Below are 17727 nucleotides of genomic sequence, written 5' to 3'. Positions count from 1 at the left end.
CGACTCGATTCCATAAGTTCGTTCATCAATGGATAATAGTAAATTTTAAAAGTAGTATCTTTAACATCATCGCTTTCCTCTATTTCTTAATTTACACAGTTGATCAATATAGCTTTTGAATAGTTCATATCATTATACTATAACATTCAACTGATTAATTTCTCTCCAAGTCGCAAATTAAATTGGAAAATGGTAATCAATTACAAAATTAAATAATTTAAAACAATAAAACTCCGGTTTTAGAATAGAAGAGAACAAAACATATTTACACGTGTGCATGCCTTTCAGGTATTTACACGTATCTTATAACTTGAATACAAGCGATTAAACACTCTTAGACATACTTGAACCACAACAATCGCCATACAAGTACCGCCATAAGAAGTACAATAGCACAAGTATGTACTTTAACCATAAACTTCAGATGTATATCAAAAGAGCGTACCGTGGCAAGAATCCACCATATGTTTTCCACGGGACGTTCCATGGTCAGATGATATCCGCGAGTTTCGCGCCGTTATTTTCGGGCTAGCACCGTGTACGGTTCATCGAGCGTTCATTACACGTCTCGAACAGGCATGAGGTTGCCTGTGCGCAGCCTCGAACCAACTGGCGCGTGATTACGAGGCGGTGAAACAGGGAGGCACGTCGTATTTTTCTCGGGACGATGTTGCGGCCCGGCGATAATTGCGATACACCGTGGCACGATACCAAGAAACGCTTTTCAATCACCAGTCCGGAGGCGCGAGAAACATTTTCGACGACCCGAAATTACACGTCTGAACTGGTTTTCGCTACGGTGCGGGAACACGCGACCGGATCGAGCCGTCGTCGTGCGGATAAAAACGAGCATCATCCTCTCTCCGCCTTCTTCAACGGGGGGGAGAGACCATCAAAGCGGATCTGTTTACTCGAACGCGTGAAATCGGACTTCTCGGGAATACGAGGATAATATACGAGCGTTTAGTGGGAAACCATGGCAGAGAAACGGATGCGTCCACCGTTTGTGGCGAGAGCTCGATAAACCCGTGTGCGGAGGAGGATTGGATTCGTCGGAACACGGTGGCCAACGACAGCAGTTTCCTCAAGCTACGAGAGCGTCAATTACTATCACGATCGTTTGCTGCCTCCAACATCTTAAATTCACGACCGCCTGGATACACAAACAGTTTCAGGGACTATTCCAGGGCTTTAATTATTTGGAAGAGTCGTGACGTTAATTATAACGTCAAGGTGTTTCGTGGAATTGTCGTTGAGCGAGTGGACGAGAAGAGATGTTTGCATGGAATGTGAATCCAACGTGTAGGATAATGAAGAAGTTTCTTTTAATGGAAGTTTATATTATACGTTCTCTTATCTCTGCTGATTGAGCGATTTTTTAAATCAGAAATTCCGACGATCGCACAATTAAGCATTGATAAAGGCAAATTAATTTCAGTTAGTTATTTTCGTACAAATCGAAAGAAACTTAAAAAGATGGGTTTCAATTAGGATTACGTCCAAGAGACGCGACTAATCTTCCCTGGTTAAGAGGTTGATTCTTTAGCACTTTCAAAATGAATTCCAATTATTTTAATAACAGCAATTAAGCGATGTAAAGTTTCTCATTCCCAGGAGCGAGAACTCTCTCGTCCTTCTTCTTTCTTTTCTTTTCATCTCTTTTTTTTTTTTTTTTTATTCCTCTGATACTATTCTATTCACCAGTGGTTTCTGAAAAGCTGACTAAAGTGGAAAATCGAACTTTTCTATTTCAAAATATTAATCCGTACTCGTCACTTCCATTTTCTGTCTCATTATCCGCGAAGATATCCGGCGAAAAGCTGTCCGCCGGTCACAGCGACGCGACGCGATTTTCGCGAGCACCACCAAGTCTTAATTCGCTAGACGAACTTTCCACGTAAATAAATTTTTAACGAGATATACGCCCGGCTCCGAGCGTAGGTCGCGGCCTCGTACGAGTTTTACGACTCGACGGCTGCTTATTTCTGGTAATTAACTCCTCTACATGGAGCCACTTGTTCCCGGGAGTTGAACCGGCGCGCTTACAACACCGTTTTTGCCATATGAAATTTCTTCGCCGCCGGTTTTTTCCTTTCTTTCCCCCTGGCGGGAACTCGTCGGCCAGCGCTACGCGATTTTACAACGAAATCCTTTCAGCGTAATCGTTCTTACTTTGCCGCTGGACCGTGCACCCGACCGAACCGGTATTTTGACGAATTTATGAACCTTTTTTTATATTTTTTTCCCTCCCTTTTTTGACGGAAATATCGACAGTGGCGAATTTTTTTGACAATATAGCGTTGATTGCAAGTCGCTGTTCCTCTCTTCGTTGTAATTATTATTTTAAAGGATCTTTTCGTTAAAGGAAATAATGTATGTAGAACTTAGAAACGCCATTTACTTAATGGAGCACGAGACAAGTTGAAACCGAGGAACGAAAGATTGATTGTTTAGACACCGTGAGCGACAGGAAGGAAAGGGGGGAACTATGGAGGAGGTATTTAAGAGAGTGATTAGAGAAAAGCCTTGTTATGAAAGAGTGACAGGAGAAAAGAAAACACAGGCTCCAGATTACAGGACACATTCGAACAAACACGCCAGTATTCGTGATTCAAGTGTAGTTAGTAAAAATAAAGTGAGAGATTGGACAGACCACTTGTATCTCGTGACTCAACCGAAACCATAGATAGCATGCCCTCTACTCCTATCCCTCGACGGAAATTGGATTACTCTGAAACGCTTAATCAACTTAAATTGGAAAAAAAAGAACAAAGTTTCCACCGAAAACCAAATACCAATCGTATAGATAACAAATTTCATTGAAAAACAACCCTCGCTTTTACTGAAAAGAAGATCCCTGAACCCCTAAGTAAACGGGAATAAAACAAATCGATCGACATTCTCAAGCGATTACGATCGTTTACACGCTGATATCGGTTCCCCTTTTCTCGTCCTATCGAAGAAAGGATCCCGCAGGAACAAGGAAGGGACTAGTGACGGACGGTAGAACGGTAGGCAGGTTCGATCCCTGTATTTATAGACATCCTGGAAAAGAGCAGAGAAACGAGAGAAGAAGAAGTAAGTTATGCGACGTTTGGCCCGCCCCAGCCACTCATTCGGCGACCATAACTCTCGCGGAGTGACAGCTCCGAACGGAAGGGTGTGTGCCGCCCTCCGTCCGCGAGAAGAGGGAAATTGAATGCCTTCGCAACCCCTCCTCGCGACTTCTCTCTTTTCTACGCCATCTGGACCTCCTTCTTCCTCTCTTAACAGCGTCACTGTCAAATTGATAACCGCTTCTTTCGCCTATCCGCGTCAGTAAGCGTCTTCTTCAGGAACCCGTCAGCTTCCGGAGAAGTCGAACGAAACCGTTCGTCGAGAAACCAGACACCCTCCGCGAGGTATTATCGTCCTTGGGACAAGTTGATTTCGACGATTTAAATAATTTATGCGACACTTTGAACCTCGAAGGAGGAACGAAAACAAGAATTATACGAAATCGTTACGAATCCAGCGAGCTTCACGAAGATTTGTTGCCTCCGGTACAGCCGCGAGCAGGATATTAAGCGAATTAGACGAAGCAAAGGGTGGGGGAGGGGGGTGGTAGGTTTTCGTTAGCCGGCGAAAGAAACGAAAAGGAAAAGCGAGATCGGCGAAATGCCTGGCTAACAACGGAGATTTTCTATCTCGACGGATTTAATAATTCCACCTTGGCCCGCCTTTGTTAACTCTACAATTATTATTAATGACGATGTACGAGAGGGTCGTGGTCGTGGCCACGCCGCTGTTGATTCTCCTTCTCCATCCCACACCTCGTTTGTTTCTCCCTTTGCCGCGCGCCTCCCTCCTCCACCGGGCGTGAATGTAAATTAATTACTCTCCGGGTATTTCGCGAAAAACATATTAAGCGCCCCACCTTATTACGGCACGATATTACAACATAAATCATGACTCACTTACGGATTACTATTTTTCATACCCGGAAGCACCGGCTCCCTGGGCTAATCGAAATCCCGAAAACCTGCTGAACTAAATCCCGCACCAAATAACCGTTAATGGAATCTGGAATGAAGAGGCATTCACCTTATGCTATCGTGTATTCCTCGTAAAATTACTCGTCCAATTACGATCTTATACTTGATAATCACCGACATAACAACTCATGATGCAAAAAATTTAAATGGCCAAAAAGTTTGTATAAACCAAGAAAACCCGAAATTACAAAGCGCCAGGAATGATGGAAAGGAGGACGAGCAGAAGAAGGCGTATCCCGCAGCGCGGTAATAGTACGTCCCTCCTTAATTGCCGTATTATGACAACGCCTAACCGGGTTTATTTACTTAACGGAATTAGCAGGTGGACACCTGTGGTATTCTTTTCCCTTATTCTCCATAGTTACGGTGAAACTCTGTCTTCCTCGTCAGGGCCAGGCAAAATTAGAATGAATGTTTGTAAGAGTGACAAGCACGTCAGGCGATGACTCGCCCCTCGGGCACCCTACTTAAGTGCACTCTTTCCGTGAACGCCACGAACACCAAAACACGGTTTTCCACGATATCGTTGGAACCATTTTCGTTTCTTTCAAAGAAAACAAACAGTCGTTGCAGCCGGAAGATAAGGCGACTCGAGTCCGCGAGGGCGCATGCTCGTCGTTGTGGCGCCGGGACGGCTGGAGAAACGGAAGTACTACTTTTACACGGCCCTTTCGTCCCCCTTTTGCCTCATGACCCATCCCATGCCCTCCTTCCACGTCCGCGGTCTTTTTGCACCCTTCTCCGCAAGCCGACCCTTCGCTATAACCACCCCTCAGGCGTGACCCATCCCCGCTGTCTTGAAATCACCGTCTCGAGTTGCGTGCAGCGCTTACTTCTCAGGGGAGCTGCAACCCCTTTTATGCGTGCGTGCCTCGTGGCGAGCATGTGTTACGCTCGCCTTCGTGGCCTGGATTTATCAAAAGCGAACCTACGTCGCCGCTGGCCGCGACTCGTGTTTCTGACCTCCAACGTTCTCTTCGTCATAGCACCGTGATATGTCGAGCTGCTTTATCGTGTCTCCGCAAGACGTTCGCGTTTAACTAATTTTGGATATAGTCGCGCCTGTAAAGTGGTTCGCGTAATTGGGTTAAAGGAAAAGTAGAATTTTTCTATCGAACATGTATACTTTATTATCTATTTTTCTACTCTTCAACATATTCGAGATTGTGGTAACCTAGGCGTTGAGTTATGACGACCTTGGGTCGCCTAAGCCTACGATTAAGATCTACGATCTGTCAGTTAATTCTCGAACTGCGATTGGAAAACTATTGGATTCGATTGGATTGGATTCTGTACGAAGAATAGAATAACGTACATAAAACATAAAATAGTCATAGCTTAACATTGTCAATTTATGAAATATACGAGATATAGATTATGACTACTGACAACAATCTTGTAAAAATACGCGTATGCCAAATAAGTTCAACAGAGCATCGCTTTAAAGTCGGAATTCCTAGACGGCACCCTTTAAGAAAAGACTCTTCCTTCGATTCCTCCGCAATCACGTGCGAGATGTAGACCGAACAGAGGAAGGGTTTCAACCCTACGGAGACGGCACTCGTCCCAGGGAATATAGTGTTTGCTCTCGCGGCCTAGACTTATGAAAATACAGATCCAACGTCGGATTGACGGCCGCCCTTCGAGGTCGAAAGTCGAGGATTATTACACCCGACGTCGACGTCTGACAGTCGACGTCCCTTCACCCGGTCTACTCTCTCTCTCTCTCTCTCTCTCTCTCTCTCTCTTCCTTCTTCCTTCGATTCGTCCTTTCCGAGTTTCTCTGGATACGGCAACGAAGAAGTCGGTTAAGTCGATTGCCCGACACTTCGGACGATTTAGCGTGATCATTAGACGCGTGTGTAGACGTGTGAGAGGAAGACGAGCGCGAACGACTCGCTTCTGGCACGTGATCAAGCCGGACGAAGTCGCGCGAACCAGGCCGAGCGAACAGATGTCGGGACGTTCGCTTGGGAATGTTTACGCGGGTTGGATTTTATATTCGAGAGACATACGACGCACACGTGCAGCTCGACGGCCCCTTTGTCGTGCCAGCGATTCGACGTTTAAACAAACTCCGCGAAAGTAGAGACGCGCGCGGTGTTAATGACGCCGCGACCCGTACAAAGCCGTGACAAATTGCAACGATCACTGCCGCGGCGTGTTGTGACGGACGTGTCGGTCTGTCTGCAGCTTCGGCTCGCTGTTTCGAAAACTTCGGGTCCGTAAGATCGCCGTGACGGAGGACGTTGCCGGGTGAGATTAAGCTTTGTTCGAGGAAATAACGATGTCTTTTTCGGCGTTTTCTACGATCGGTTGTTATTTATCTAATAAGCTCTCCGTACTTTGGTAAAAGCTCAATCGCAAACATTTGTATTGCTTTAAATTTAACACTCGGAAAAATCACGCTAATAATATTACACAGGAAGTAAAGTGATAAAGTGCATCTATTACGGATAATTAATTTCACCTATATTATAGATAAAAGCAAGATATGTTGAGAAAGTGGAGTTGATTAATTTTGCTTCTGAGTAGCTCGTTTATGCGACGATGTAATAAGAAGAGAACGTCTATATTAACTACGAAAGCGTTGCTCACAAATGGAATTCGTTATGTAACTCTCCCTCCACGCTATAAGAAAAACAGCTTACAAAAACCTAAGCAAATCCAACAGAAACTCTTCCTCCACCTCCATCTTTAAACAGAAAACGATATACAAAAGTAAAGGCTAGGTTTGCCGTTCTACATGGTCCGAAACACGCCCACGAAATTCCATTCATGTTCAAAGTTAACGTATATACGTGTAACACACTGTTGAAGTTAGTTTCACAATTCCTGACCAACGGGGCCAGCGAGAATCGAAGGTGGCTGGAATCTCGAGACTCGACCCTTTTGCCGTGGAATGTGTTGAATTCGCCGGAAATTCTGAACGCTCGAGGATCACACGTGACGCGATCCGTTCCACCTCCAACACCACTGACTCATTTCAATTAAAAAATTACGCCGGAATTCCAGAGATTCTTAAGATGCTGTCCACCGGTAAAATTCCGATGTGCCAGCCTAAAATCAGCACGGTATGCCGGCTTCGCCATAACGCTTTAATTGTCGCTCGGTTATGTTAATACGTCGACAATTTCATCAACGTTGCGCGCGTAACTAATGGATCTATGGATAATTGGAAGAGCAGAGGGGTCATGGGGATTCGAGGGAGGCAACGGGCCGATGACAATGCCATAACGCAAGAGGGCTTCGCGTAACGATTCACCCACCCTGGACACGCTCGTGTACTGCTCCTACTGTCGTCGACGATATGTAGGGACGTACACACATACACATACACACATGCAAATACATTATATGTGTGTGTATACATATGCACGTGAGAACGCTTGATCGTCAGACGTTTATGCGGTGAACTGTACGTTTGGATAGATGTTATTGTTATCAGGAGGCAATTGAATTCGATGTTCGTGCTAGGTAAGGAATTACCGGATGTTACAGTAGTGCGATTGAAAGCGATCGTTGATTTGTATTGGGATGATTAAGCCGGAAGGGAGATAAGAAACGTGACTGTCAGATGGTGCATTGAAAAGTAAGTTCTCAAAATAAAGCGCTTTCTTCGCGCCTCGTTCCCACGAATGAAGCACATGATTCATGCGAATGGAACGGGGCGTAGCTCTTTCCGTAAGAAAGGTAGGAAAAAAGTGATAAAGACGAAGTTGGCGCTCCGTGGTGGTAAATTATCGTAGCTCTTTCAACTTCCTTCATCGTTTTCTAAGTTCTTCCGAACAAATACCTATGTTTTTGTGATCGCGTTAAATAGGTGTGGTCGGTAGAATGGTATTATGCGCAGGTGGCATCTCCTTGCATAAATATCTATTAAAAGCTTGGAGAAAATTATATTTGCTCTGGTGTTTAATTTCTACAAAAAGAAAAATAGATTTGAAAGATCAACATGATTTTCTCCGCTATTTATTGTACTTATTTACTACTGCGAAGTATGTATTCGTTTGAATCAATCGTTTGCAATGAAAACCACAATCATCCGCATCATCTCAATTCCCATGAGGGAAAGAGCAAAGAAAATTGCAGCGGTAGCCAGCAATCACGGGTAACCGAGGAAGGCGCGTATCGTCGTTTGCTCGTTTTCTCGCGGCAGCTTCACGAAACATGTCCAGTGGCGCACGCAAGACGGACACAGGCGTGTCGCGTGGCTCGGCTCCACGGAGCCTCTGCACACGCAGGTTTGCACATGCGGCCGGTAGTCGAGGTACACTCGGTGAATCGAGTACGCGAAACCAAACGCGACTACCGGCTCGATTCCCCACCTCCGCGCGAGTGCGTGCACGCGCCTGTGTGCAAGCTGGCGTTACGCGTGCATCGCGCGCAGACCGCAATCCGACCGACGTACAACATGTTTATGTATCGCAGGCAACATTAACATCGCAATTTATGCGCGCTTTAACTGGCCCGCAGCCCTTCCACCTCTTCGGCTCTCGTCCTCTTCGCCGTCGCTGCTGGCCCGCTTAACACAACCGCGAATTTACCAACGCGGTTCGACGTACAAGTTCACTCACCGCAGGAGGGCCGAGTATCTCTGCTCCCTCGACGCTACGGTTTCCCCTGGTGCCCTTCCTAAACCAGCTTTCGTCGACCCGACACGCTATTTATATTTTCGTCGATCGTTACTTATCGTTTCCGCTCGCGTCGCCAGAGACCGACTTACGATCCACTCGCTTATTAAATTTGGAGAAACGAGCCAAGCTTGTCGCTGGAAATGGAACGATGCTGCGGAACGTCGTGTCTTTACCCGCGTTTTATTGCACGTTCGCGAAGATCGAAACGGCCACGTTGGTACATAAGGCTGCGGCCAAGTTTAGAGGCGTGATTGAATTCTAGAGTGGCCGAGGGGGGTTGCGGGGGAGATTCGTGGCCTCGGCCGTGATGGAATTCTCTCTCGGATAATTCTCTCTGATTTCATTGCTTCGAACCTGCGAATCCTCCATTTCTACTTATCGCTCGATCCACCAACAAACACGAGAATCTGTAGAAATCGTGGTCTCGTGTTATTGGTTCTTATACAACGTAATGGCCACATCGTTCAAAACATCTCTGTGGATGTTTGCCCGTGGCGATTTCCAACGTTAGAGCGTCGCGATAAATTTCAATGTTCGCTCGCAAGAACGCCTCGCACCTTCTCCTTCCCACCCCGTGGTTTCGGCAAAAACGCGCATCCGCCCACTCCATTAAACATTCCGCCGGGCGTAGATTTATTTCTTTCTAAAACTGTTACGTGTATCGCGGAAAGGCCGAGAGACGCGTAACCAGACCGAAACGCCAAGGCCATCTATCTTTCGCGCTCTTGGTACGTTCGCCAGGCGGCGGAGTTTCAGCCTCAGAGGTGCGAGATACGTTTCATGGTCGGGGTTCGCGGGCCCGATTTCACGAACGAGTACGTAAAAGCCTTTCTTCACGGACCGGAAATCCTTGCTGGATACTTTGCAAGTTTCCTCGGCCTGTTTACCTGACGCGGGATCGACTTCGTATCCGAAGTCAATGGGATGGAAAGCAAGCCGAGTAGAAACGGTGGTTTAAATGCGTGGCGACGGGGGTCGAAGCTGAACAACCCCGGAGGGCGTCGCGAGGGATCCGTTTTCTCGGTCGCGCCTGTTTTTATCGGCCGTCCCGAACGGGCAGAGCCTGTTACCACCAAAGAGAATTATGGTCTCGGATGTAAACACGTATTTCTACCTCGCACTACGGAGAAACGGGGAAGGTGGCATCGATTTTCTGCCACCGGGACGAGTAACATACGCCATCGAAGACAACCGCACACGGTTCGCTCGAGTACGCGTCTTATGCTTCTCGGAGCTCGTTTCGAATCAATTGGCTGGTTAAGGATGTCGGGTAGTTCTACTTTACTTGATTGTTACCTATTTTGTAGCTGGTAACTTATCCTTTTTCTGCTAGTTACTCTGCTGGAAAGCTGTTTAATGGATCAATCTTAAATAGAGTGGTTACAAAGTATTTGCACACCATTACGTTTAGGTCATTTACGTAATAATCAATTAGACCTAAGTAGAAACTACGTATCATTCGGTAGTACTATAATATGATTATACAGATACTTTCCGTACATATACCAATAATATGGATTTGTTATACGTAATATTAAGGTTATCGAAAAAAGAAGAAATATTCTGTTTTGAGCGTAAGTTTTTTTTATATCAGACAGCAAGGTAATGAAAAGAAAGGAAAAATCACAGTTAATATACAGCGTGCACTGGTTTCGCCTTGCAAGAATTACTGAAATTAAACAAAGATAATATGAAGATGTTTCGTACGTTTCTTCCGGGAATAGGCTATTGTAGGATCTTAATTCGTCTGGTTAATTATCAATAAAGGATTCTCGGTAACGTCGACAGCTCTGGCGCGCTGTTTATTTTTTACCAATCGCTGTCTTAACGTCAATTACGTTTAATTGAGAACCGTCTAGCTAGGCGTGAGATGAACGACGCCAGAATCATTAAGCATCATCGATTTTGGCGACGTACTCGATCTTTCGTCACAGAGACCTATCATCTGTACGTGAACATATATACTCACATATGTCTATAGTTCGTCCTCCACAGAAACAGAGGATCAATAGGTAGAAGATGAGGCACGTCTGCAGGTAGTCCATGGTGGCGTCGATGGATGGTCCGCTATCCACTGGTCATCGAACTTTCATAACCGTATCTGCAAGAACGAACATCAAGAAGTAAATGAGAAAGTAGTATATACTTGTTGTAAGAAAAACAACAAAATTATAGAGAAAGAAGTAAAATTACAAACGTTGCCCGGCAAGAAGGACGAAATCACGACTTCGCTAACGATAGCGGGCTGAGACTGGAAGAAAGCAATTAAACGTAACTTCTCGGGAACCGGCGACCGATCCGGGTGGGGTACGAGGAACGAGGATCATGGTAAACGTAGAAAAACAGGCTGGAAACGGCCGTTTCGAGCTCCCCGTGCTTTTCGCCAGGGTGAAATGGCGCGGCTCTCGCACCGGACAGATATACGACCGGTACAGCAGCCACGAACAAAGAGCTACATTCACGCCAGCAGCCATTACGCGTCATTATCGAGATTAGGATCGGGAATTCGGACGTTGAAAGGAGAAGAAGAACGAGTGAGTAAGAGGGAAAGGAAAAGAAGAGGGGAAAAAGAGCTAGTGCAGCATGAGAGATAACAGGAGCGAGAGAGAAAGTACGGAGAACGCCCGTGGGGCCCTTTGGGCTGGTTGTTCTTGTCTTGAACGAGGGGGCGAAACTCGTGTGTACCGGATGAGACTAGAGGAGGGTGAGCCACGCAAGGGAGCCAAGGAGAAGAGGATGTGGAAGAGGCAGGACTGTACTTTATTCACAGTGGTGCCGTCGTGGCGCGTACCGGAGAAAAAAGCCAGGGGAGATCCTACCGGAGAGAGCATAGGCGAGCCTTCACTTTTTGGCTAATTAACGGCAGTTCCTTCGGCTACCAACTACTTTGCGATGCTTATCTGGCAAGTTTAGGGACCCCCTTTCGTGCGTAGCTCGTTATTCAATGACCCATGAAAAAAATCTCGGCTCGATGACGCGTTTCTTGCCTTCTTCTCCACGGTGTATATCGCGGCTACCATCGCGAATAATCTTGAACCTTTCTGTTCGGGCGAGACGAGAATTCCACAGGTAATTCTTTGGATATCGTTAGAGGAGCGTGGAAAAAAGGGTAAGCCGAGTGATTTTAATGAAGTCGTCGTTGAGAGATCGGGAGGGTCGATCGTCTCCCAGAAATCGTCTCGGCAATCCGTAACTCTTCTCTTTCATGTATGCGTGTATATGTACGTAATGCGTGTGTTTGTATGTGTACTTGTACATTGGCCATCCGAGAACGGTATTCTACTTAATCGGTAAATGGGGAAATTCCATCAAGATTCGGTGAATGCGGCTGCGACAGCTCCATAGAGGCGCATAATCGATTAAGTGGCTGAATCGGATTATCCGACCGGCAATTAAGATACCATTCAGCATGAAGCGGTTACGTTGGTACCGGTGTCGGGGATAGTACGATCACAATGCGGAGGATCGATTAGTCGACGCAGTAATTAAGGTCATAGGGTGCATCGAAGCTCGAGTTACTCGAGTCGGTGCAACAGACCGTGTCGTAGACTCGTGCACTCGTTCCGTTCGTCGACTGCTTGAATTCACCGTGACGCGCGATTAATCATTGGTCACGGCCGCGGGATCTATTTAGAACGCTTCGTGCTCAACGTACCGTTCTGTTCTACTCTCGCGAGCGCAATATCGATCCCGTCTGTCTGATTTTCGTGTTACCACCCGACGCGACCGCCAGACGACCGTGGAGTCATTAGAGAGAAACTCTCCAATTTCGAGGGGAACTTTTCAACCTGGTCTAGTAATTTTAGGTGAAAATACCGCGATCTGGGGAATTCCTACGAGCACCGATTCCAACAATATAAATTTCAATCGTGAAATCTATATCTAGAAAACGAGCGAGGAATCACTGGAAGGGGTGAGTTTATAGTCGCTAGTTGAAACGATACGGTTTGCGCTATTTCCAGCATTGGCGTCGACATAACGTCTTCTGTAAATCTCTCAGACGACGATACGGGGGCCTGGAAACAGAGAAATCATGTGGATTTAGTGGCTCGGTTTGTTCCTACGGATACCCACACAGCCATCTCTCATCCGCTGAAGCAGCACCTTCGCCCTTTTACCGCGGGTCGCTACATAAAGTGCCCTTGTACTTCACTCTGGACGCTCGATTTCCACGTTATTCGCCGTTTCCTTCTTCTTAAATAACCCATCGTTCATAAACCCGACTCTTTCTTTTAACGTGTTCGACGTTCTTCTGCTAGTCGCGTCCCTGATTTATAGCACGACCGAACACAGAAGTCTGTTTTTCCACGGAAACTAAATTAAAAGTACGGAATTCGCCTTCTGGCTGTACCAGACTTTCTACAAGCGAAGAAAAGGATTAGAGACTTTAAAAAAAAAACATGCTCTACAATCGTGTCTTACCACTTCTCTATTCGAAAATCTATTGAATATCCTCGCGTTTCATGCTGAGACTCTAATAAGATTTTACCTAGACGGGCTTCTGTAAGTCTGGTTCCACTAATTTGAACGCAATTAAAACGGAGGCGAGTTCCTACCGCTCGAGATCGTTTGCACGGTCGTTTTGCAGAACAGCCGCGATTTTCTTGAAAAGACACGCTCCCGTAATGGAGGCGACCGAGGAAGGGGGGCCATGAAAAAAGTAGCAGAACTCGCGTACAGGCATATAAACGACCGTGCAAGTTCCCCACGCTACCGACGTTTCTGGATCGTTAACCGGGGCTCGTCGAGAAACTCTGGAGCACGGGGAAAAATTTGTATCCAAACTAGTTTCCCTCCACCCACGAGTAGTTTCACCTCGGTGAAAAATATGACGCACTCGCTACCATCGATAAATCCTAAAACGTCGCCCATCCCATTAGTAGTCGTAAGTTTTTTAATCATTTCCTCAACAGCCGCGAAAATCCTTCGCGATCGCGTTCGATTTTCTACCCTCGTTGCTCGAGTAAGAAAAAGAGATACAACAATATAGAGGCGTTTTTTGATTCGATAATTCCAATTTCGATGAAACTTTCTCGATACCCGGGGACCGTATGTTCATTGTAGCGGAGTAAAACTACCCCTACAAGTTCGCGAAACTTTTATTTTCCCCGATATGTCTCATTAACTGCAATAGTTAGAGAATAAGTCTCGGAATTCGACCAGATAAAACCTTGATTGGGTAAAGCGAGGGTAAAGTAACCATTGCCGTTGCTATCAACTTTATAGAGAATTCTAGTGTGATCCATTATTGAATTACACGATCAAATAACGTTTTAATCTAATCGAAGTTAATCTATTGAAAATTATCTACATACATTACATGTCTTTTAATATAATAATTTTATTATCATATTTTTCAATATCATATTCCTTAGTATTATAATAATAAGTTATATTTTATATAGTATATCGGTAGTAGCATCGGATATTTTCCATTTTGTTATATTTCGTCTTTCGATAAATTAAACACTTTATGTCAAACATTGTATAATACATTTGGTATTACTTGTTCCATAAATGTAGAATGTAAAGCATTGCTTAAAAAAATTATATGTATCTTTACCAGTGGATCGAATCAAAAAATTCCAAGAAACAGTTTGTTATTACATATTCAAATCCCTGCAATAATTCTCCAACTTCCAAAAGAACCAAAACGTCATCTTTTAATACCTATCTACCCAATGAGCCAAATGAACGTGGCTCCACCCCTGTTCGAAGAAGCACGCTAGAATTAGCGTATTATTCCCGCGGCAGGTTCTCGCGCGACTAATGGCTGGCGGATCGTTAAGTGGCGGCTGGCGAAAACGAGATCCTCGAGTTCGCTCGAGAAAATTCGCGGCAACGGCTTCCGTGGCGGAAAAACACGCACGCTTTCCACCCCTAGGGGATTTACGAGGCCGCTGGAAGGAAGTGGTCGCGCGTGCCGTTCAAAGGCACAGTCGTTTTCATCTCGCGTAAATTTGCGCGCGAATTCGCGGAAAGCCAACTTTTGCGCTCGCGAGTCTGCGCGTTTCGCCGGTTGAAAGAGAAAGAGGGAGAGAAATGGATAGGAATGAGTGGCCAGGCAAATTAAAAGTCGACGAAGTCGTCCTCGCGTAATTGCCAGGGCGCGACGCGACTTATTTTCGTAGACCCTCTCGTGACGACGACGTCGACGCCGGCGAGAGAAAGAGAAAGAAAGAGAAATCGCGACGCGGGTGGGTCCGCGCGCCACCGCTTTAATAGTAGAACGCTGCGGAAGGTGGAAACACGTGTGCATGCTCCGCGAAACCTCTTTTCTTTTCTCTTCTCATACTCCTGCAAATCCCTGCGACTAATTCTAGGCTTCTCGATCCGAACCTCTATTACACCCTTCTAACGCGAAGCGCGATCGTAGAGAATAAAGTAGCAGGAGGGGTGTGCCATTTAGATAAGTAGTATGTAGGCAAAGCATTAGGAAAGTTTGGTGTTAGATTATGGCGATTCGATATAGGCTCTTTGAATAGAATTCTTATTTGTATTCCTATTTTTTTTTTTTTTTTTTTTAATTTTCTATCTAGTATATATATTTACGTTCATTCTACTGGAACTTTGTTGATATCTAACTTGTAGGTAGAAAGTGAAATTTTGTGGTTATCCGACAAGTTTATAAACGAATTAGAAGCTTTAAGATGACAAATTTTGCATAAATTTCGTAAAAGTATGCAATCAAGTAGAGAGTCGGAGCGGACCGATGATATTTTCAACGAAACGTAAGAAGATTGCTAAAAGAAGTACAAAAATAAGCCTCACGGTTTTACTTGCGAAGTTTCAGCCGCCGCAAATATAAATACGATGTAATTTATTCTTAATGTTGATAGAAACGACACGGCACGATGTTCAAGAGAATCGGCAAGTTAAACGACGAGTTAATTCGTTTTGCTCGGTTAAAAAATTTAAAAGATTCCTTATAAGATTGCCCGATTCGGTATTTCTATATACTAACTTGGTTATTATTCCATTCAAGTATTGCAATTCGTTTGTACACATCAGACAGAGGAATTCAATCTGTTAATTTCATTTGTACAATTCCGTACGGTTTCAAATATACTCCTCTTAAGAGAAGGGCCACTTTGACGACGTCGTCAAGATTCAAATTGAAGCAAGGGGAGCGAGACAGAAAGCAGCAGATAAAGCGAAATGGACGTCGGCTGGATTTCCCTAGGACGCAAATAGCATTTCCACGGAGTACCGGCGGCGGTCAACCGAGTCACTTACGCTTTACAGTATCTTGCCGGAAATGCAACGTGCTCTCTCCCCGGTGTACCTACGTCGGAGGATGTCGCCTCGAAGAGACGTACAAACAGGTTTTACAGCCGGCCTTTCCGCGAAATCAGAAGCAACATCGTGCGTCCCCGGACGTATGCCGTTTGCTTCGAGCAGGATCTATAAAATTTACACGAGCCTCCTGTCTCCTGGCATCCGGCGATTTTCCTTTTCGAGATAACGGCCGTAACCGTTGTTAAACCGATGTAACAGGGGTCCAAGTTATCCTTAATACTATCAATCACGAGTGTCATAAAAAAATGAAATTGAAAGACGTCGTAGCTTTGACAACCAACCTTTGGCTTGGTATATTTGCTCCTTTTTTATGTGCTATGAAAATGAATCCTTTTAAATGAAATTAGACTGTAAATTTCATCGCATTTTATGGTAAAAGATTAACGTGATCCTGCGAATAATTTATATAGGGGATTTCTACGTGTTGGGACGTGTAACGCTATATCGCAAATTACTTAATAAATATAGTATAAAGAGAGACGGCAAAGATTACATTTAGACCGAAATACAAGAAATACCAAGGTACTATTTGCTTCGTAATGCCAAGATTAAAACAAATAAAAAGTATATTTTAAAATATTTATTCGAAGTCCCTCGCGTATTCCTTAGGTTCGTTTAACTTCACACTTTGAATCTACTTGCAGACTTTAGAGTAGTATGTCGAATAATCAGTACTCTGTCAATCAGAAACCACCATCAAAGCATTTTAGCACTTGTAACCCGCAGCCAGCTTCTAATTTGTACCATAAAATAATACCACGAACTATGGAATGTGAATCGAGCTTTGATACCCCTCACAATAATCCTCTTATACCTCCTCCTAGTAAAAATCTTCATCAGCGGAAATTCAAAGAAGCGATTCACCCAGGGGTTCGGCCATTCATCAGGGAGAAATTTCTTCCGCGAGCGTGCGGCGTGGCACGGCAGAGCGCTTTAATCGGTCGCTGGACACTTCGCAAATGGTCGTGATCGGACATTCTCGGGCGCATCGGCGTCGCGGAACGCGCGAAAAAGAGAGGAGCGCTCGAAGCATGGCTAATTACGAGGGTTCTGTTCGACTACCGTGTGCTGTTCGCGCGGACGCTGCTGGCGCTGATGTTTATCTTCGAACGCGAGCGATGGGAGCCCAAGATGGCAGTGCATCTCCCATTTATTCAACGCGAGAAACCGGTACGCTCCTGCCGGTAGGACGAGAGTAAACGGTCCGAGCCTCCGGGATATCTGCATCTTGTTCCACTCGTCTTCGTTGGCTCTACGCATCACGCGTTTCTCCCCGCGAACGCTTTACGGCCGGTTTCGTATTAATTTCCAGCGGTTTCGTAGCTCCGGGTGAACACTTTGTCTTCTATCGGCGCATACACGATCTCGCGAAAGCTGAAACAACTCGCACCCTGAGCGCGACATAGCCACGGGCGACGGCGACAGGCCGAGGCTGTGCTGTGGATTTAACGACATTCTCCAGGTATCTAAATCAGATTGAAGCTGGTTTCTATGGGGCGAACGATCCTTCGTTCGTTTAGCGTAGAACGTCTTCCTGCTTTGATTTTTCCGTCTTTTCTTCTCTTTTTTCTTTGATTTAGTACCTTCTTGTTGATGTATTGCGATGTAAAATCATCGAGGGGCAGGAACATTATATTAATTGTAAAAGTGGCTCGACAGAAAAGTGTGGTTTATTATATTATTATCTTATTAAGCCAGACAAGTCGATGATAACGTAAAATGTTGTAATAATATGTTGTATGATTTATATGTTCTCT

General features: G+C 45.2%; 2 protein-coding genes across 4 annotated transcripts in view; both read right to left on the bottom strand.

Annotated features, from left to right (window-relative positions):
- LOC139998066 (discoidin domain-containing receptor 2) overlaps positions 1–17727 on the bottom strand; it is a 134671-nt gene that overhangs the window by 30487 nt on the left and 86457 nt on the right. For all 3 annotated transcript variants that reach the window (XM_072022297.1, XM_072022298.1, XM_072022296.1), the window contains one exon: positions 10641–10772. In XM_072022297.1, coding sequence (XP_071878398.1) covers positions 10641–10716 — 76 coding nt within the window. In that variant the 5' untranslated portion in view covers positions 10717–10772. The remainder of the gene's footprint in view (positions 1–10640; positions 10773–17727) is intronic.
- Positions 1–17727, bottom strand: part of LOC139998063 (discoidin domain-containing receptor 2) — a 399507-nt gene that overhangs the window by 305621 nt on the left and 76159 nt on the right. The gene's annotated exons all lie outside the window — the stretch shown is intronic.

The sequence above is a fragment of the Bombus fervidus genome, chromosome 2 (assembly GCF_041682495.2).
Source record: "Bombus fervidus isolate BK054 chromosome 2, iyBomFerv1, whole genome shotgun sequence".
NCBI lineage: Eukaryota > Metazoa > Arthropoda > Insecta > Hymenoptera > Apidae > Bombus > Bombus fervidus.
Note: the sequence above shows the minus strand (reverse complement) of the source record. Positions and strands in the feature narration are given on the sequence as shown.